The sequence below is a fragment of the Aquarana catesbeiana genome, linkage group LG04, assembly GCF_042186555.1.
Source record: "Aquarana catesbeiana isolate 2022-GZ linkage group LG04, ASM4218655v1, whole genome shotgun sequence".
Lineage (NCBI taxonomy): Eukaryota > Metazoa > Chordata > Amphibia > Anura > Ranidae > Aquarana > Aquarana catesbeiana.
In genome coordinates, this window is record NC_133327.1 from 628,944,134 (window position 1) to 628,965,171 (window position 21,038).

The 21,038-nt window shown below is 43.2% G+C and overlaps 1 protein-coding gene across 1 annotated transcript in view; it reads left to right on the forward strand.

Annotated features, from left to right (window-relative positions):
- RAB3GAP2 (RAB3 GTPase activating non-catalytic protein subunit 2) overlaps positions 1-21,038 on the forward strand; it is a 111,211-nt gene that overhangs the window by 65,726 nt on the left and 24,447 nt on the right. Inside the window, exons 19-25 of the mRNA XM_073628357.1 lie at positions 2,733-2,946; positions 7,332-7,429; positions 11,078-11,183; positions 14,436-14,596; positions 16,614-16,842; positions 17,542-17,712; positions 19,485-19,597. Coding sequence (XP_073484458.1) covers positions 2,733-2,946; positions 7,332-7,429; positions 11,078-11,183; positions 14,436-14,596; positions 16,614-16,842; positions 17,542-17,712; positions 19,485-19,597 — 1,092 coding nt within the window. The remainder of the gene's footprint in view (positions 1-2,732; positions 2,947-7,331; positions 7,430-11,077; positions 11,184-14,435; positions 14,597-16,613; positions 16,843-17,541; positions 17,713-19,484; positions 19,598-21,038) is intronic.

The following is a 21,038-nucleotide window of genomic DNA, read 5'->3' on the forward strand; positions in this document are numbered from 1 at the left end:
AAGATGAAATACATTGATGGGAGCTTTTAACCTGCTAAAAGGTTTGTAATCTTGTCTATTCAGAATTTACACAGCCCCATCTGACAGCACAGCCCTGTCCGGCAGGGCAGGAGACCTGATTTTTCTTTGCTGGAGTTAAGTAACACTTCCAGGTCCTGTCTCTCCCCAGCCTGTGGCTGAAAAGTGAATGGAAAAGCAGCGGACTGATGAGCTCATCTCTGTCTCTCTCCTTCTAATCTGAGCTCTGTTGTGCAGCGTACTGCAGAAAGGTTGATACCAGTCAGTTTCGGAAACTTACACTTCTTGCATTTTAAAAAGTACAATTCTAGATGTATTAAATGTGGAGCTGCATTTGTGTCTTTTATATCTGTCTGGTGTTAAGCTTTCACAGGTTAGTTGACCTTTTTAATGTTTTTGGTTTTTTTTTTAACAAAATTCCATATGCATTACAGCTTAGAGTGTACATTAAAATGTTGTCCTCCATTTTTAAAATGAATTCTTACAATTGAAGTTGCTGCTGCCATGGGCTTCCCCTCTCCATGTCAGGACATCTGACAGTTAGATGTGCACCTCGCAAAAAAACACTTGACTATGAGAATTCAGCTTGCCTCACCATGTATGCACAGTCTGCTCTCTCTTGCAGCAGTATCTGAGCTTAAAAAATGTTACTAAACCCAGTAATACGAAAATAGTTCAACCCCCCCCCTCCCCCCCCCCCCCAAAGTGCCCACAAATCTTCTTTTTACATTAAAATACTGCCATTATATACCTTTTTGGCTGATCTGTATACCACGGTCACCTGATAAACTGCAGGGTCTGCCCGAGTGCTGATTGTTCAGGTAGGAGATTTCCACCACAGCCTGTGTCCTCATGCTGTTATGGGAGTCGGATCATCCATCAATCAAGATGAGACATCCCACCCACTGTGTTCTTTTTAGTTACTGAGCATGGAGGAGGGAGGGACTGGGCTGTCATTTAGGATCTGTATACAGATCCACATGTGTGATGTCCATATCATGTGACCTGAAAAGCTCAGCTCAACAAGGAAATATTCTCTCCAGCAATAGAGACCAAACTGAGCATGTGCAACTTTACTACTCTGACTGTGTCTTATCTGACCTTGCCAAGAGAGACCTTGCAGAAGGGGGAGGATCTTTGCATACAGGATCAAAGAGTTTTTGTTACACAATGCAGAGGATTAACCCCTTAAGTTCTACAGTGAGTAGAACAAGCATGCTATTCTGCATATACAGACAGATTTTACTGTTGTGGGTTTAGTAACGTGAGCGAGAGAGAGAGAGCTTGGTTTGGCAAGCTGACTTTTTGTATTCGCGCGCTTGTTTGTGAGGTGCCGGAGACAAACATTCAGTGGCAGAACAGAGAGAGGCTACCCACAATAGAAACTGCTTCAAAAGTTAGAATCATTTTTTTTTAAACAGAGAACAGTAGGTTAGGGTACACTAAAAGGGAACACTCATAACTTTTTTTTATTTTGTAAAAGTGTAATTAAAGGTGAGCCTAACCCTTTAAAGTGTTTGTAACCCCCCCCCCCCCCCCCAAAAAAAATAAAAAAATAGAATTTCTGGTCCCTTAAAGCAGATTAAACAGCACAGTGCTTGTGCTGTGTAATCTGCCTCTCTCTAGAGGGTAAAAAACCTGGCTGAACCTGCAACTTCCTATATCCACCTCTCTGCGCTGACCACGATAATCAGGGCTGCTGGGCTCTGACCTCCGTGGTCAGCGCACGTTCCTCCGTCATCCGCAGCCCTGCTCTGCTCTCCTCTCTCACCCCCTCCCTGGCTTTCAGCTCCGCCGCTATTATTAAAAAAAAAAATTGAAATGGTCGCTGCCAGCCCCACTATTACAGATAGGCATAGCACATGTAAGTAGTTTTTTAGAGCGATCTTCAGGCCAGTCATGTGACTCGCGTCTGGTTTCCAGGGCTACTGCAGGAGGGTCTGAGTGGCCATGTGATCTCCCCGGCTGACGTCAGAGTGAGATCTCATCCCCTCCTGTAGAAGCCATGTATCGGAACTGTAAAGCGGCCACGAGTCACATGACCGGCCTGAAGATCGTTCTAAAAAGGTATGTACATGCCTCGTTTTTATAAAAGACTTATACAGTGTGGTATGCATAGCTCTAATAGAGGGGTTGGCAGTGATTTCTATGTTTGAGTTCACAAACACTTTACGTTATTGTGGCCACTTCTGCCTATAATTTTTAATGAGATCCTCAGTTTTTTTTACATTTGTGTCCATATTTTGATGACTAAATTTCAGTACAGAATTGTTTAGTCTCCCTCTAGTGGTAATCTGTATATAAAACATTACAATTCAAAACCCAACTGAATGAATGCTGAGATAAGGCAACCCATTTTTTTTCAATCTATGTAATTTAGGCTCCGTTCACAATAGTGCGATTTCAGATTCAACTTAAGTCACACAGAATTGCATGACAATGGAAATTAGATTGTTTCCAATGGTGCTTGTTTACATCAATGCAACTCAGCACAGTGTGATTTTGGAAAAGGTTCCTGCACTACTTTGGTGCGATTCCACTGTGACTTTGGCCCCATGGAAGATGCAAATCACATCCAAGTAACGTCCAAGGAGCACTAGATAATTGCAATGAAAGTTGGTTCAAAATCTGATTGCAGCCGTGTGAACCCAGCCTTAAATACCCTGCGTTTATTATGTATATCATAATAAGAGGCCACTTTATGTGTTTTGCAGGAGTTGGCCCAGTTATTAAGACTGGAGGAAGGTGAATTGATAAGACTTCAAACTATAATCAGGAACTACAGGCAGGAACACACCAGGTCTGGCGTCCGCTTTGCAGAGGATGAAGATGGAATGCTTCCAGTCAAGACTTTCTTGGAGTACCTGGAGTGTGAACAAGACTCTATTTCTGTGAAGAAGGTCAGCGCAGAGGAATATATTGCTTTAGGTAAGCAGCTTTGGTTAACTATTTACATAGTTACTAAGGTTGAATTAAGACACCAGTCCATCCAGTTCAAGCTGAGTGAGGGTGGGTGCATGTCTACAATTATCCCTATTTTATCTAAGGTACCCATAATGCACCGTCAATTTATGCAGCGCTCCACACATACATCACACACTCACATCGGTCCCTACCCTCAAGGAGCCCACAATCCAAGGTCCCTAACTCACATTCATATACTAGGGACAATTTTGGACAGAAGCCAATTAACCTACCAGCATGTCTTTAGAGTGTGGGAGGAAACCGGAGTACCCGGAGGAAACCCACGCAGGCACAGGGAGAACATGCAAACTCCAGGCAGGTAGTGTCATGGTTGGGATTCGAACCAGCGACCCTTCTTACTGCTAGGTGAGAGTGCTACCCACTACACCACTGTGCTGCCCATTTCATTTTTTAAAATGTCAGTTGAATGCAACGGGTCCTTTATATGTGACAAAATATTGGCCCATGTCAGGGGGCTTTGGGCTTGTATCGATGACATCAGTTTGAGACTCTTCTGTGATTCAGATTTCATTGAAAGATGCATTTGATCTGCATTTGGCCTACTTAAAGTGGGTTTTTTATCCCAATTGACTTGTGTGGGAATAAAAAACCCATGTGAAGCAAACAAACTCCTGTTGACACAACCCTAATACTATACACGATCCCATAGCAAGCTCAGCACAATTAGCAAAGATTTAAATAAAAAATGATTAATTTTATTTATACTTTTCCTCAGTTTGCTCCGCTTTAGGCCCCTTTCACAAGCAAAGTCCGATCAGGTCCACCTGTCAGTTTTTCTGGGGTTCTGATCAGCCAGTCTATAATAGTCTCCAGTCTTCTGCAAGATTTTGGAGTGCATCTGGGGGAATTGGTGCTCATTCAGCCAAAAGAACATTTGTGGGGTCAGATACTAATGTTGGATGACTTTGTCCGCTATGCTTCTCTGCCGCAGTTTCCCTGGTTGCTGAGTCTCTCTTTCCTCAGTGGTGCTTAGACATGTATTTTGGGGGGTTACCATGAATGACATCATGTCGCGTCTTGAGTTTGTCCAGTTACAAGATAATTTTCTGGCTGTGTTCCTCAAAAAAGTTTTGTTTTTTGTTTCCAAAGGATGTCTGTCGCCAGACTGCTTGCTGTTCTCCGCGGGGGGCTGTGCAAGCCCCGTTGCTGCAGAGTGTGATTGTCCCGGTTTCTGTGCTGGAAACAGTTTCAGGGGTTTTATTCAAACCTGCTCCCAGTCTAAAAGATGGAGAGCATGGTGCATCTAATTCTGGACCTCAAGGCCCTGACCTGCCTTGTGTGGGTACAGAAGTTCAGGATGGAGTCTGTCCGCACGGTGGTGGCACTCCTTCATCATGGGGACTGTCTGACTTCTATGACATCACGAATGCTTACTTACGCATTCTGTTATGTGCCTGACTCCAGCACTTCCTCCGTTTTGCTGTGGGTGCGGAGCATCATCAGCGCGTGGTGTTGCCCTTTGATCTGGCCACCACTCCTCGTGTGTTCACGAGGTGTTGGCCCGGATCTGGCATGGTTACGTCAGTGGGGGTTGGCGGTCCTGGGCTGCCTGGACAATCTTCTTCTCCGACTTCTCGATTACTCGCGAGGAGCAACGTAGTTCCTATACAGACCTTCACCGATTTCAGTTGACGTCTATACTATTGGAAGTCGGCTTTGGCCCTGCCAGAGCGTTGGATTATCTGAGCCTGACAGGGCTTCAGCTCTGGCCAGAGTTTTTCTTCCCCTGGACAGATTCCAGAAGTTGCATGCTGCATTTTTCTTTTACTGTCCGGCAGGTGGGCTCCTCTGCGGATCTGCATGTGGATGTTGGGTCTGATGGTATCTATCTTTTTTTGAGGCGATTCCATTTGCAGGATCCGGGGAGATCCTGGCATAATGGGACAAATGCCCAAGGTCTCTGAACAATCCGATTCGGCTGAGTCAGCAAACCAGAGGTTCCCTAGTCTGGTGGCTTCGCTCTCCGGTTCTTCGGCGGGGAAAATCCTTTCTTCCCTTGTATTGAACAGGGTGACCACCAATGCCAGTCTGTCCAGGTGGGGAGATGTCCTGGGACTGAGCTCTGCTCAGGGTTGTTGGATGTTGGTGAAATCCGGACTACCGAGTAATATCCTGGAAATTCAATCGATCAGACTATGTCTGGATCATGGACGGTTCGACTTTGGGGGCTCCCAGTACGGATCCAGTCAGACAAGGCAACAGCGGTGGCTTATATCCTTCACCACGGCAGTCCAAAAAGGCTGTTGGCGGCCCTGGCTGTTGCCAGTATCCTCCTGTGGGCAGAATGTCTTGTTCCGGCCCTTTCCGACGCACGCATTCCACGAGTGGAATACTGTCAGACGGATACCTCAGTTGGCTAGGGTTGGGCCACGGGGTGGGCCCTTCACTGGACCATGTTTCATCAGATTTGTCTCCGCTGGGTCACTCCTGAGGTAGATCTGTTTGCGTCTTGGCTCAACAGGACGGTGCCAAATTTTCTGGCAAGGTCACGGGATCTTCTGGTGGCCTAGGGGGCCGGTGACGTTTGCTCTACGCCTTTCCTCCTCACCAACTTCTGCTGTGGTTTTTTGCGCAGGATCATGGCTGCGGGGATTCCGGTCACTCTTTTGACTCCGGTGGGGTCCTGTCGGTCTGGGTACGCCGACTGGGTGCGCCTGGTCACCGACGTTCCTTGGCAATTGCCTCTCAGGGAGGACCTACTGTCTCAAGGGCCGTTCTTCCATCCTGCTTTAGAGTCGTTGGTTTTAACGATCTGGCTGTGAAGAGCCAGGTGCTGCAGTTCCGACACTGCTGATGGCTAGGGAGTCTACCTTCTGAGAGGTTTTACCTCTGGATGTGGAAAGCGCATATACCCTTGTATGAGTCACCGGGCATTCATCCTCCTTTTTTTTTCTAGGTGGCTCCGATTCCGACCTCCATTTACCGGGGGGGGGTTGAGCAGGAATAGAGTAACATAGAGGGCCAGGTGTCAGCCTGGGTGGTCTTCTTCAGCGTCCCCTGGTCTTGCACTCCCTGGTGTGTATCTTTTTGTTCAAGGGGTTAGACGTCTGTTTCCACAGGTGCGGTTTCTTCTACCGTCGTAGGATCTGATTTTGGTTCTCCAAAAAGCCTCTATCTCTCTCTCAGAATATTCGGGAGGTTCCACTGCTTACTCTGTCTCGGAAGGTGGCCTCTTGGTGGCTCACCTCTGCTCGCAGGGTGTCGAAAATGGTGGCATTATCTTGTCGTTCACCTTACCCAGGTTAAGGTGGTGTTTCGCCCTTTTTACATAGTTCCATCCTTGGATTTCCATTTGAATAAGGACATTGTGTTGTCTTTCTTGTGTCCCTGGTCAGCACATCCCAAGTAATTTGCTTTATCTGCCCTGGATGTGTTTTTGGAGAATTCGGTTGTATTTGCCAGCCACTGAGTCTTGTTTGGAGGTCAGGCTCACTGTAAAGGGGCTGTCTGCTTCTTCTGCAAGCTGGTTTCTGGATGATTAGGACAGATGATGACTTTGGGCTATTCGGTCAGTGATCGGGTTCCTCCTTTCCCTGATATGGCGCATTCTTCTCGGGCACTTAGTGCTTCTTGGGCCTTCTGTCATCAGGTGTCCATTGCGCAAGTTTGCAAGGCGGCCACTGGTCGTCGGTGTATATTTTTATTCTACAAAGTGGATGGGTTGGCATCTGCGGATGCCTCTTTTGGCCGCAAGTTTTTTTGCAGGCTGCTGTTTAGAGGGTCTATTCCCTCTTGAAGGGGTATTGTTCAGGTTGGGTTCCAGCTTGTCCTGGGTGAAGCTCCTGTTACCTGGTTGGCTCTTGTGTTAGCCTTGGGATTTTTCATTGTCCCACCCCTCATGTTTGGCACTGCTTTGGGACATCCCTATGGTTCTGAATAAAGAAGGCTGTGTCTGTCAATGAACGAATGAGAAAATAGAATTTTTGACCCACCATAAAATCTGTTTCTCTGAGTTCATTGACAGACACAGCACCCACCCCTCTATGGATTTTTTTTTGATAGTTCTATTACTGCTTGCTACTAAACTGAATACCTAGAGCAGAGAGGGGGTTATATACTGACTGAGGACAGCCCATGGGTGTGGCCAGGTGTTTTGTTTTGTTCTGCCTAGTCCTACTCCTGCGGAGGCGATATGACTTATGGTTCTGAATAAAGAAGGCTGTGTCTGTCAATGAACTCCGAGAAACAGATTTTACGGTAAGTCAAAAATCCTATTTTTGTATGTTGTAGCTTTTAAGAGTAGAGTGGTGATGTCAGCTGACTGTCAGGAACTGTTCTAACAAATCTTTAAATGAAAGTCTTTTCTATTTCCATTCTGCTTTGCACAGGAAGCTTTTTCTTCTGGAAGTGTCTACATGGGGAATGTTCCACCCAGGAAATGTGCCAGACTCTGGAGAGTGCAGGACTAAGCCCTCAGATACTCCTGGTAGGACATACTGTAATCAATGCTCATCAAGTCATGTAGTACAGGAGAGGATGATCAATGGGTACAGGCCAGAAGGCTGCTGACTAGAAATGTGGTATAGGCTGTTTGCTTGAGAGGACAAATCAAGTTTCTCATAAAGCTCAGATAGAAGAACTAGAGGTAGCCATTGCTCTGCCACTTTAGAAGGAGTCAGTTTCAGAATTGCCATGTACAGGCTAGTAATTACTTACAGAAGATGTTAAAGTGATATTAAAGTCTTGTTTTTTTCTTGGTTTAAAAATAACAAACATGTTATAAATACCTGTTTCTGTGCAATCATTTTGCACAGAGCAGCCCAGACCCTCTTCTTCCCCTGGCCCCTCCATCCTGCCGAGTGCCCCCACAGCAAGCAGCTTGCTGTGGGGGCACCCGATTTGAGCCGCATCTCTGTGTGTCCATTCAGATTGGGAGCTTCGACTAGGCCCAAACCTCTTTCTCCTTATTGGCTCACTGACTTTGATTAACAGTAGCTCACATTTTTGTAATTATTTTATTATATCTTAGCTACAATGTAAAGTAGTGAGTGTACAGCTTGTATAACAGTGTAAATTAACTGTCCCCTCAAAATAACTTAACACACAGCCAATAATGTCTAAACCGCTGGCAACAAAAGTGAGTACACCCCTAAGTGAAAATGTCCAAATTGGGCCCAAAGTGTCAATATTTTGTGTGGCCACCATTATTTTCCAGCACTGCCTTAACCTTCTTGGGCATGGAGTTTACCAGAGCTTCACAGGTTGACACTGGAGTCCTCTGGTGGATGTTAGAGACCTTGCGCTCCTCCACCTTCCGTTTGAGGATGCCCCACAGATGCTTAATAAAGTTTAGGTCTGGAGACATGCTTGGCCAGTCCATCATTTTTACCCTCAACTTCTTTAGCAAGGCAGTGGTCCTCTTGACGGTGTGTTTGGGGTCATTACCATTTTGGAATATTAAAATGAATAATGTGACGCTTACTCAAATAAATGTGATATATCTACAAATAATAAGGTGTATCCCCTAAGATACCATAAATGTACACATAAACAAAGTATGGATAAGTATGGTATACATTGTAGCAAAGTGTCATTTCTTCAGTGTTGTCACATGAAAAGATATAATAAAATATTTACAAAAATGTGAGGGGTGTACTCACTTTTGTGAGATACTGTGTGTATATATACAGTATATATCTGCTAAAATACAATTTTAAAGAAAAGCTGAAGGCAATTTTTTATTTCATTTTGGATATAGAAAGGGAGGGTTAAGACTGCAATCAATATTTATTTTTGCTGTCTGTGTCCCATTGGGAAGATTTCCCTTCCCTTCCTGTCCCATAGCCAAAGCAGGAAGTGAGAGGAAATCCCTTCAAAATGAGGGCATCCCTGGTTGTCACCAGAACTGGAACTTCCCCAATTGGAAGATTTCCCCATCTATTCCTGTTCTGGCGACAACTCAAAATTTGGGATTTCTTTTTTACTTTGACTTTCAGTGGTAACAGTAAATGTGACAAATAGAGAGAGCGAATCTCCAAAATGGGGGCACAGACAGCAAAAAAAACCTTACGGATATTCTTATCCCTGTCTACTACATCCAAAACAAAAAAGGTTTGCCTTTTAGTTATACTTTAACCCCTTCCCGCTGAGCGTACGCAGATGTGCGTACTCGGCTTTCCGGGGTTATACCGGGATGATGCCTGCAGCTGCAGGCATCATCCCGGTACCGTTGTTTACAGCGGGCGATCGGCTATCCAGATATAACGACCGATGCGGCTAAAAGCCGCTCGGCTGTTATACCAGAGGAGCGGGAGGGGACGTCCCCCCCTCCCGCCGCTCTTACCGGGCCTCCCGTGCCATCGGGAGGCCCAGTGACCAATCAGCTGCCTCCAGCGGCTGGGGACGGGCTGGAACGAAGCTGTGGGCGGCTTCGTTCCAGTCTTCTAATTGTAAACGCGGAAGCGACGTCATGACGTCACTTCCCGTTTACTCGGCTGCCAATGGCGCCGGTTTTAAAAAGATACACAGTATTCAGAATCGCCGTTTTCGGCGATCTGAATACTGTAAAGTGCAAAGGAGGGATCGGGGGGTCTTTTAGACCCACGATCTCTCCATAAAGAGTACCTGTCACCACCTATTACTGTCACAAGGGATGTTTACATTCCTTGTGACAGCAATAAAAGTGATCAAAAAATTTTTTTTTTTTTAAACACAATTTATAAGAAAAATAAAAATAAATAAGAAAAAAATTTTTTTTTTAAAGCGCCCCTGTCCCCGTGAGCTCGCGCAGCAAAGAAAACGCATACAGTAGTCGCGCCCGCATATGTAAACGGTGTTCAAATCACACGTGAGGTATCGCCGCGATCGCCAGAGCGAGAGCAATAATTCTAGCGCTAGACCTCCTTTGTAACCTGGTAACCGTAAAAAAAATGTAAAGCATCGCCTATGGAAATTCTTAGGTACCGTAGTTTGTCGCCATTTCACGAGTGCGTACAATTATAAAGCGTGACATGTTTGGTATCTATTTACTCGGTGTAACATCATCTTTCAAATTATATAAAAAAATTGGGGTAACTTTACTGTTTGGATCTTTTAAAATTCATGAAAGTGTCCCTTTTCCCAAAAATTTACGTTTAAAACACCGTTGCACAAATACCGTGTTATATAAAATATTGCAACAATCGCCATTTTATTCTCTAGATTCTCTGCTAATATATATAAAAAATATATATATATATATATATATATATATATATATATATATATATATATATATTAATATTTGGGGGTTCTAAGTAATTTTCTAGCAAAAAAATACGGATTTTAACTTGTAAACACCAAATTTCAAAAATAGGCTTAGTCATGAAAGGGTTAAGTATTTCAATTTTTTTTTAAATCAGGGTGATATGAAATATTGCATATTAATATTTTTTTATTTTCAGTTTCTAGCCAGCAGGTGGAACTATGGGCTAATTTTTGAATGTTTAGTAGACTAACTTTAACTGCTCTGTTGACAAAACAATGGTTTGCAGGACTCATTGGCTAAAGCTCAAAGAACACACTCAGCTGAATGAGTCTGAGGAGTGATTTATGGAAGGGGTACATCCTGTCCTTCTGCTCTGTATGGCTCTATAAAGACCTTTAGTTAAAGTCAGAAGGTCAAAAGAAAACCGGATCTCCTGTGCACTTTATTAAACCCAAAGTGCTCTATGGCACCATTAAATAATGCTGTTTGTTCAATTAAAAATTATTAATAGTAAAATTAAATAGCAAAAAAGGCCCTCTGATTCCTCCTGTATTGAATTGTATTGTGACTGTACTATCTGCCCTCATGTTTTAGAGCGCCGTGCAAGCTGTTGGCGCTATATAAATTCTGTATAATAATAAATTGGAGAAGAGGCACTTTTCTCACTGCCTGTCTTGCCAATACTTTTGCTCTGTTTCTGCTTTTTACTGTCACATTAACCTATAAAGTCTGGTGACCACACCACTCGCTGTCCCACTGGATTTCAGAGTGCTGATGTTGCATTTATAGATGAATGTTGATCACTGGACCATCCTTGAGTACAGAATTGGTTTGTCTGTGAATATAGATCATGCTATAAAGTGATTTGTCTTGTTCGTCTCGTTTCAGTCCTTGCTCCTGAAAGTCTGGCTGTCAAAGGAGAAAGAGATGACAGAGAGACCACAATCCCTGTGCTGCCTGCATAGCATGCTGTCTCTGCTGAGTAATATGAAAGGTGGGTGCCTGGCTCTGTACTACAGACTGTATCATATGTACCGCTGACCCTGCTCATGTAAGACAGACAAATTTTGAAGCTAAAGCAGATGTTTGTATTGGGTGCAGCGTGCAATATGACGTCTAAGGAGATTATCTGAATAGAGTAAGGTGGCGTGGTGGTGGGGGCATATACTGGAACACACAACTGAATTTTTGTTCAGCCATACCTTAGAACAAACTTAATGGGTGTCACCTTTTTGCATAATTTCAGTTAAACGAGGGATAAGGCTTCAAAACCCAGTGATATCATTGTAAAATGTCTCAGATTTCGCCCTTAAAGGGGAACTCAGCCCATTGATTTAACAGTTTCTCAAAACAGTTACTTTTAAAGAATGCCATGAATGATAACTGTCACAGTTGCTTGTGCTCTCAGCTGAACTGTCAAGCCATCAAATGTCTGGTGTCATAACTGATCACATGTGCTGCACCATGGCAACTGCAAATCAAGTAGAGACCAAGATGGCAGTTTCCTCAGCTGCAAAGTATAGAAGGGTTTAGTTTAGCTTGAAATGCTATACATTGGCTCAGTGTAGCAGTCTGTCACTTTGTTCTATAAAGCTTAACTCAAGGCAGATTTAATAAAGCTCCATTTATTACAGATAATTTCTTTCAGATGAATAACTCTGTTTAACATAAAGCTAGTACAAATATCCTAATCTGTCTTCACGTTAGCATCTCCAGCAGCACTGGGAAATGGAGGGGCATCACTAAGAACCAATCAGCCTTTGCTGCATTCACTTATGCTAACAGGCAGGGGTCCTGCACAGCCTATCTAACAGGGACCACCTGAAAATATCAAAACAATCATTTAACCGAAAAAATACACTAAAATCATTATTAGTGGACACAAACATCACTTAGAAAATTCCTGCTAAGCCTAAAATATAAGACTGTATTGAGTTGATAAAGTTCTGTGTGTAAATGGGGTCTTGGGGCTCACTCACATAGGTGCTGTGGTCTGTACAGTGTGCATTTTTTTTTTTTTAATGTAGCTATTGCTGTATGCAGGCAGGCAGCCTATGTTACGCTATGGGGATGCAGCAGCTGTATGAACATAGCCACATGTCCTAACTTGACAAGCATGTGGATGCAGGTTTACAGCCCCAAACACAGACAGTAATCATTCAGGACCACTCAGCCGCACCTGCACACTTATCAAATTAGAACCTGCAGCTGTGTGTTTATACAGCCACTACATCCTTATAGATTAACAAATGGCAACAAATTGCTCATTCACGCTGTATGGGCCAGAGAACCCATTTGAATGAGCCCTTTGGTTTTTTTAGTAATTTTTTTTTTTTTTACCATTTTTTAAAATTATTTTTTGAAATTATTTTTTCAACGCTGTTGGGGGTGGGGGCTTGAGTGAAATATTAGGGGTCTAAATAGACAACTGACATCTCACCTTTAAGACAGAGAAAGGAATTGAGGATTCATAAGCTGAAGCATAGTAAACACAGTTTACAATGCCCAGTTATCAATGGACACAGGACAAAGGTCCTGACAGCTGACACATCCCCTTGTGTATCCGCAACACTCCGGCGTAAGAGGGAAAGCCGGCAGCGCAGGGGGGTGGGGGTGGGGGGGCTGGGCACATAGGGGGTCACACAGAGGGGGGTGATGATCAGATGTGGCAGGACAGGAAGGAGGATAGGTGCGGGGGAGGAGGGGCAATTGCGGAAATGATGCACTCTGTGTTTCGTCTCTCCCTTCAAAAGCTGAAATCCGGGGAGAGGGGGAGAAACAGCTTTCAGCTGTTACTGTATTGTCCAGGCTTCAGGTAGGAAGGTGACATCAGTGTATCGTACTTTAAAAGAACAGGCACTGGGAATGTCTTCTTTATCGCTTCACTACCTAGTGAGTCACTGATATGGAACAAGGAAGCATCTGGTATGGTCTTTCTGGCAACATTTTATCACTACTGATGAATATACCAAACTTATGGCTTAATCACTCACAAAAAGGGCCGACAGGAATATAACTTAGAACTCTGGGCCTAATATCTTTCCTTCTTCCCCCTCCATATTATGACCACTAAGGAAACCGCCTACCCCTTCAAAACCTACTATAACCACTGTCACCACTCCCCTTTATCACCCGTGTTATAACCCTATTGAACAATACGAGCAAATATATATACAATCTGGACACCCGTAAAAAGACATAGAATTCCACATCAACAAATGAGTTAAGGCAGTTATAACTGCTATAATCAGATAATCTTAGTTCTTTCTGGGGTTTTTGTGTTGTGTTTTTGTTTGTTTGACATGCTCCATTAGGAAGAAAACCTAAAATTAGGTATACTGCCTATACTTTAACTACACCAACATATTGGCTAATATGTTTGACAAGCTCTCTAACGAGATTCAACTCTTTTTGTTCCTTTCCTCTGTTACTATAGCGGCTGCGTCCGGAACACTGTGATTTTCTGTATGCACCTTTTATAAATAAAAATACTTCTGATAAAAAAAAAAAAAGAAAAAGCATCTATTGAAATTACAACTCCCAGTCTGCAAAGCTTCTCCAATTAAGTAACTCATTAAAGTGGAACTAACAGCAGAAATACTCTGCTGACCCTATCTGTTGGTCCACGGTTTGCCAACTGTGAGGTCCCTTGCCAGCCCCTTTCTCCGTTTTTTTTCCCACTTGCTGGTCTTTGGCCTTCTTGATTGGCCAGTGTGGAATAATGTCACTCCCACGCATGCATGGGAGTTTTTCATCCCGACACAGTGCCAGTGTATGCAGCTCCGTGTACATTCCTTGAAGGTTTGCAAATAGGCAGGTAAGTGTATTTTATTGCAGAAGAGACATTCAGGCCGGGTTCACATATGTCTGGCCGCGGTTTCCAGCAAGGGGTCCTGTGCGTCCCTATTCACCTGTTCAGGTGCTAATCAGGTCTGCATTCTTGCCTGAATTCGCACCTGACCCGGACCCAAAGAAGCACAGGACCCTGTTGGAATGCGGACCGCGGACATGTCTGAACCGGCTCCATTGAGAGCCGTGCACACTTGCACATATGTGAACCCGGCCTCAATGTATCTTCTGCAATAAAAAGCCTGCCTGTTCGCAGTCTTTTATTTTTTTTTACATTTACTTAATCTTTAAGTAGTAAAGTAAGGATGAGGGCAACAATGTTTGTAACTTTAAATAGATGTTAGCAATGGTCCCGTACTAGTTGTATTTTATTTATTTATTTATTTTTTACTTCCAGTGGCCATTGATGAGTCTTGGGACTTGCAGTCTGTCTCCCCCTGGTGGCAGCAGATGCGTACTGCATGTGTTCAGTCTTCCAGCAATGGAGCTGCTCTTCTGTCGGCTCATGTTGGACACTCGGTTGCGGCCGGCATCGCCAGTGCACTGGCCGAGAAGAAGGTAAGTGTGCAGCACGGCTAGCTTTTTTTATGAGCAAAATGCTGCCCATTCCCAGGTGTTCTGGAGTTTATTAATAAGCTGGATTACAGATTCTGTGTTTGTCAAAACAGGTTAATAAAAAATGTATCTTGTGTTTATAACAGGAAACCTGATTTTTTTTTTTTTTGTGCTGCAACTAAAGCTGAGCTCTGGGCAAAACAGTTATTTGATAAATAGACCTTTGCACACCCATCATAACCGTCACAAATCATGAATTCTTTTAAACCTATTGTGTTATTTTTCTTCAAAATATTGATGAATTGGTGTTTTTTCCTGAAGAGGCCCCTTCTTCCTGTGAGGGCAACTAATTACTGCTGTCCTCTTTCTATCAACCAGAGCGTTTGATCACCTAAACACACTATTAAAAATTCAAGTTAGATAGCGCTGATATCACCATGTCTGTAATACACGGAGAGTAGTAGTATATGCACTGCCTAGCACTATCCTCAGGCTTCATTTCTCTGTCCCAGCTGCTGCTTTACTAACTTAGATCCTGAGCAGGGCAAGTGTACTGCTTCAGAGATAATATGGGGGTTCTCTGCTCCCATGTCTCCATTCACCCCACCTGCCGCTCTTCTTATTTCACTGCTGCCCTAGCAAAGCGTATATTGTTCTCTGCCCAACAACACATGATGTTTACAGCTCCCAGTAAGGAAGCAGAGTAATGGAGCTATGACACTGCTTGCTTTAGCAAGGAACATACATTCCACATTAATAATTATGCCACCAAAATTATTGTGTGCTGTAAATTGCCTCCAGCATTGCTCCTGTTTTTTCTTGCTGGAGGCTGCCATTTTACTGAAGCCCAGAGCCCATGAGCAGCAGTAAATCATAAAGCAGAACTAAACATTGATTTAATGGTTTTAAAAAAAAAGATACATTCCTGGAATGGATTGCTAACTGTCGCATTTGTTTGTGTCCCCAACCAAACTGTCAAACCACTAAATGACTGGTGTCATAACTGATCACATGTGCAGCACTATGGTAGTTGCAAATAAAACAGAAGCAGCTGCCTTGACGCTAAAGAACAGGAGGGATTAATTCAACTTTAAGGCTGTCAGCAGTGCCTAAAAATGGAGAGCAACTGAGCAAGTGCAGAGCAGAGTGAGACAGTGTATTACTGGATTTTAAACAGTATAGACACTTTATTTTAAATGTTCTGCATAGCTATACCTGAAAAAGGGATCAGCCTGAGGTGATCTAGGAGCACTTAATTTTCTGACTAAAGTTCCACTTTAAAGTGAAGTTCCAGGATCTAAAAAAAAAAAATGTATAAGTCAAAAATGTAAAAGTCAGCAGCTACAAATTAATGTAGCTGCTCACTTTTAATATAAGGACACTTACCTGTCCAGGGATCCAGCGATGTCGACTCCCCCAAAGCCGATTCGGCTTGGATGCAAGCTTTGGCATTGCAGCTAAGGGAAACTGGCAGTGAAGCCTCCAGGTACAAAATGACGTGCCGTGGTGAGGTAGAACGGAAGTCCACCTGGAGAGAGTAAAAAATGGTACAAAATGGCGCTCTAATGTTCAAGACCTAGATTACTTTTACCCTGGAACTCCGCTTTCACTAACACTTACAGGTCTTTTCCCTTCTCCACACTGCAACTGGGCAGTGAAAGTTAAAGCAGCAGACTGAGGAACTCATCTCTCTGTCACTCTGTTCTCTTCTCCTATCAATATACTACTTTCTCTGCAGCCCAGCTGATTAGCTCCTTGTACTGCTTTCTCACTCCCAGTCTGTGCTCTGCTCTATAGGAATTGCAAGAGGCTGATACCAAGGTGAAATCAGGCACATGCACTGCTTGCATTAAAAAATACCTATCACTATGTATTCTACTATTGGTATATAATTATTTAGCTGCAGTAAGATTTTTTTTTTATATCTGCCTGGAGTTCAGCTTTGTATATTAGCCCTCTCTAGTGGTAGATAGAGGTATTACTACTTTGCAATGACCACTTATGTTCTGTCTTCTGTTAGCTTCCCAAATCTTTGCAGGAGGATGATGTAGAGTCAATGACGGACTCCTGGGAAGCTCTGTCTCTGGATACAGAATACTGGAAACTTCTTCTGAAGCAACTAGAAGACTGCCTCATCCTACAAACACTGTTGCAGTGTAAGGGGGTGAGGAGGACGGCTAGAATATCCTCCCTGCAGGTGGAGCCACTTGGGAGACCCTCTGTCAAGAAGCTGCTAGAAGGCGGGAAAGGTGAGTGGGGCCAGGACTTTAAAACAATCCTTTGCTAAGAGAACGGCAACCATTGCAGTCACCTTTTAAGATGCTAACTGTCTGACTAGTACACAAACCAAGTGGGGGTTTAGTAAAGCTGGCCATATATGAATCAATTTTTTACAGTTTTTTGCTGTATCAGGCAAAATGTTATCCCTGCGTGGCCATGCTGGCACCACCATGCTTGACAAACTTTAATCTGAAGTTCAGAGGAGCCATGCAGAATATTCTCAGCTGAACAGTACCTGCAGCCAATCGGTTGCAGCCACTGTTCAGATATATTGACCAGCTGTCAGAATACAATAGCCGCAGCGATCAGTTTGTCCATTTGCACTGCTTGGCAAGGATGGAGGATTCTGTTTGATTTCTTTCGTTCAATCTGCAGGCTAAATGAAAGAAATCTATGTATGTCTAACTTGCTTAAGTTGTAATTCTTTTGACCAGAACAAGTATGTGTATCTGTAAAGTCAGACATCCTTATTTGCATGCTTGTTCCAGGTAAGGAACAGGTAAAGGTAAAGATCACTTTGGGTGAAATGGCTGCAAGATTTTAAGCAGGCAGGTTCAATCATTATCACACTTCTAAAATACGACTTCACAACAGATACAAACAGGAGAAGCTTAAATTCCAAAATGGCGCATGCACACGGATAATCTCTTTGCTGTTGTTGGTTCCAGGTGGTGTTGCAGACACTGTGGCTAAGTGGGTCTTTAAACAGGACATCAGTCCCGATCTGCTGAAGGAGGCCCGGGAGAAGAGAGACTCGCACAGCGTACAGGAGTCGGGAGAAGTGAGCCCAGTGGTGGCCATCCTGGAGACTGCTGGAGAGAGCGCCAGTGATGAGCAAGGTGACCGAACGTTGTTCAGTTCTTTCACACAACAAAATTATTGCACTGGTAGAACACACAAGCTACTGGCAGCAACACAATAGGATGGATTGTGAATAACAAATATAAATAAAAATTTCCCGCGCTAAAAAATAAATAATGAGAAAATTAAAATGTGACAAAAAATATCATTTATATAGTAAAACAGTTCATATCCATGGTAACCAAACAAGCTGCAAATTCCGTTGGATAGAAGCTGCCGTGATGTGCATCCAATATAAGTGAGCATGACAAATCAAATCAATGAATCGGGTTACCCAAGTGCACATCCACCGAAAAATGAAAGGGTTGCCTCTTTACCAGAACCAGTGGACTTTAAGTTATAAGAGTCAGAAGCGCTGTATATAAACCCAAAATTAGGGAATCCAATACTTCTCCCCTCTTGTGATGGTAAAGATGGCATTATGGCAAGTAATAAGGGTCACTCCATCATGATGAACATGGGGGGATAAATGGAAAACACTAACATATTGTGAAACAGTAAACACGTTTTTTAAGACAGAATAGTTCCCGGGAACCGATCCATATTCCTTGTGGTTTCTGCGTGCGTGGTGGATGCATGTTGGAAATCTTTTGAAAAGCTAACGAATTTAAAATCAATGATGGGAGAATCGTGCAAGAAATCGAATTTAAAAAGAAATGGACATGAGCTGTGACCTGGAAAGGAAAGATTCCTGGTCACAAATTTTCTTTTCCGTAACAACATGAGGTGAAATTGAAGGCTTGGTTGGTCGAATTTAAAAATCAGTGGTGGCATCATTGGATTACAAAACGCATGACTTTTTCGACTTTCGATCAACAATTCGTTTGGAATTCGACCCATTTATGGCCTGTGTTCTGTCAGATTAGGCGACCCGTCAAATCTTGTAACGGAAGTGACGTTCCGTCATGGCCATCTTGGTACACCCTGCACTCAGCTGCAGTAAGCCTACAGTCTGAAGTCACCAAGCGGACATCCAACGAAGTCTTGCATTTCACACTTATTTTTACCAGTAAACTGACCTTATATAGTAAAATACAGTATTTACAAGTCCATGACACTGTTTTGATGTTGAATTTTAAAAGCAGCAGCCTTCTGTCAGATCAGAAAACGTGTGAGATCAGCAGGCTTGCCGATGCATCAAAACAGTCACACGGAGTTCTAAATACTGTATTTCACGATATAAGCTCCGTTTACTGGTAAAAATAAGTGTGAACTGCAAGACTTTGGTGGGTGTAAAAAGATGTCCGCTTGGTGACTTCAGACTGTAGGCTTAGTGGGGCCTAGTGTGGGGTCTACCAAGATTGTCGTGACGGAACATCGCTTCCGTAACGAAATCTGACGGCACGCCTAATCTGACAGAACACCTGCATAAGCCTGAGCAGTAAGATGCAGTTTTACTGTGAGGGCAGCTGTCAGTGCGAGGTATGGCAGGGGGAGGTGCAATTTGAGTTTCAGTGCATCACACGGTTTACTTTTTTCTTTAGCTTTATTTGAAGTGTCATTTAGTGAGACTTCATGTCTTCGCACTCTAGCGTAGTGCATTGTGGTGACAAGCGGTGTCATTCCACATGCCGCAGAAACATCACTCCAATGTTGTAGTGTGAGCAGGGCACATAGAAAACAATTGTTTTCTTTGTGCCCTTGGGATGACTGGTGTTTATCCAGTGCAGAAAACCCCCAGTTACTGCCCAAAGTGTGAACAAGCCCTTATTGATTTTAAAACTGATCTATGTTTCCTTTTCATTTTCAGTGTTAGAATTGCTGAGTTTGGTCTACCAGCATTTTCCATGTAGCCTTGATCTGGACGTGTTACATGCTCACTGCTGCTGGGAATATGTGGTGCAGTGGAACAAGGATCCAGAGGTAAAAACCTGTGTGTTACATACAAATCATGGCAATGTTGTGCTGGGATATCCATGCTGTCTGCATTGGTAATTAAGTATTGCATTTTGGGAGAGGACTTAACTTAAGACACTCCATGAATGATTGTATGTACTCTGCTGTGAGAGGAGACAAACAAATACTTGGGGGGCACACCCTAAAAAAATGCATCAAAGGTGGTGCAGCCATAAGTCTATAGAAACAGAAAAAAATATTACAGCGCACACATACAAAAATGACATTTAACTCCTGCAAGGCTTTTTAAAACAACTGAACATTTTCAAAAAATAGTAGGCTTAAGCACCATATAACCATATAATGTGACCAAATCCCCATATTTTTTGAAAATGTTCAGGTGTTTTAAAAAGCCTTGCAGGAGTTAAATGTCATTTTTGTATGTGTGCGCTGTAATATTTTATTCTGCTGTGAGAATAAAAACTAGACTAGGCACTCCAAGATTACCCCATAAATCACCTACAGATTATAATAAAAATATATAATAATAATAATAGCTGCTGACTTTTAACCACTTCAATACAGGGCATTTTCACACCCTTCCTGCCCAGGCCAATTTTCAGCTTTCAGCGCTGTAACATTTTGAATAACAAGTGCGCGGTCATGCAACACTGACCCCACAAATAGAGCTTTCTTTTGGTGGTATTTCATCACCTCTGCGTTTTTTTTATTTTTTGCGTTATAAACAAAATAGAGCAACAATTTTGAAATAAAAACACAATATTTTTTACTTTTTGCTATAATAAATATCCCATTTCTTTTTAAAAAAAAAAAAAAACAAATTTTTTCGTCAGTTTAGGCCGATATGTATTCTTCTACATATTTTTGGTAAAAAAAAAATCGCAATAAGCGTATATTGATTGGTTTGCACAAAAGTTATAGCGCCTACAAAATAGGGGATAGATTTATAGCATTTTTAATTTTTACTAGTAATCTGCGATTTTTATCGTGACTGCGACATTGCAGCGGACACTTTTGACACTATTTTGGGACTAGTGACACTTATACAGTGATCAGTGCTATAAATATACACTGATTACTGTATAAATGTCACTGGCAGGGAAGGAGTTAACACTAGGGGGTGATCAAGGGGTTAAGTGTGTTACCTAGGGAGTGATTCTAACTGTGGGGGGAGGGGACTGACGAGGGGAGGAGACCGATCGGTGTTCCTATATACAGTACTAGGAACACATGATCAGTCTCCTCTCCCCTAACAGGATGTGGATCTGTGTGTTTACACACACAGATCCACATTCCTGTTCTGTCACCAGCAATCTCGGGTGCCCGGCGGACATCGCAGCCGCCGGGCAGGAACATCGGCTCCTGAGTGGCGCGGGGAAGCCAAGGACGTAATGTGACGCCCGCCCGGAGGGACAGAGTGTTCCTGCAGATGTCATATGACAATGGG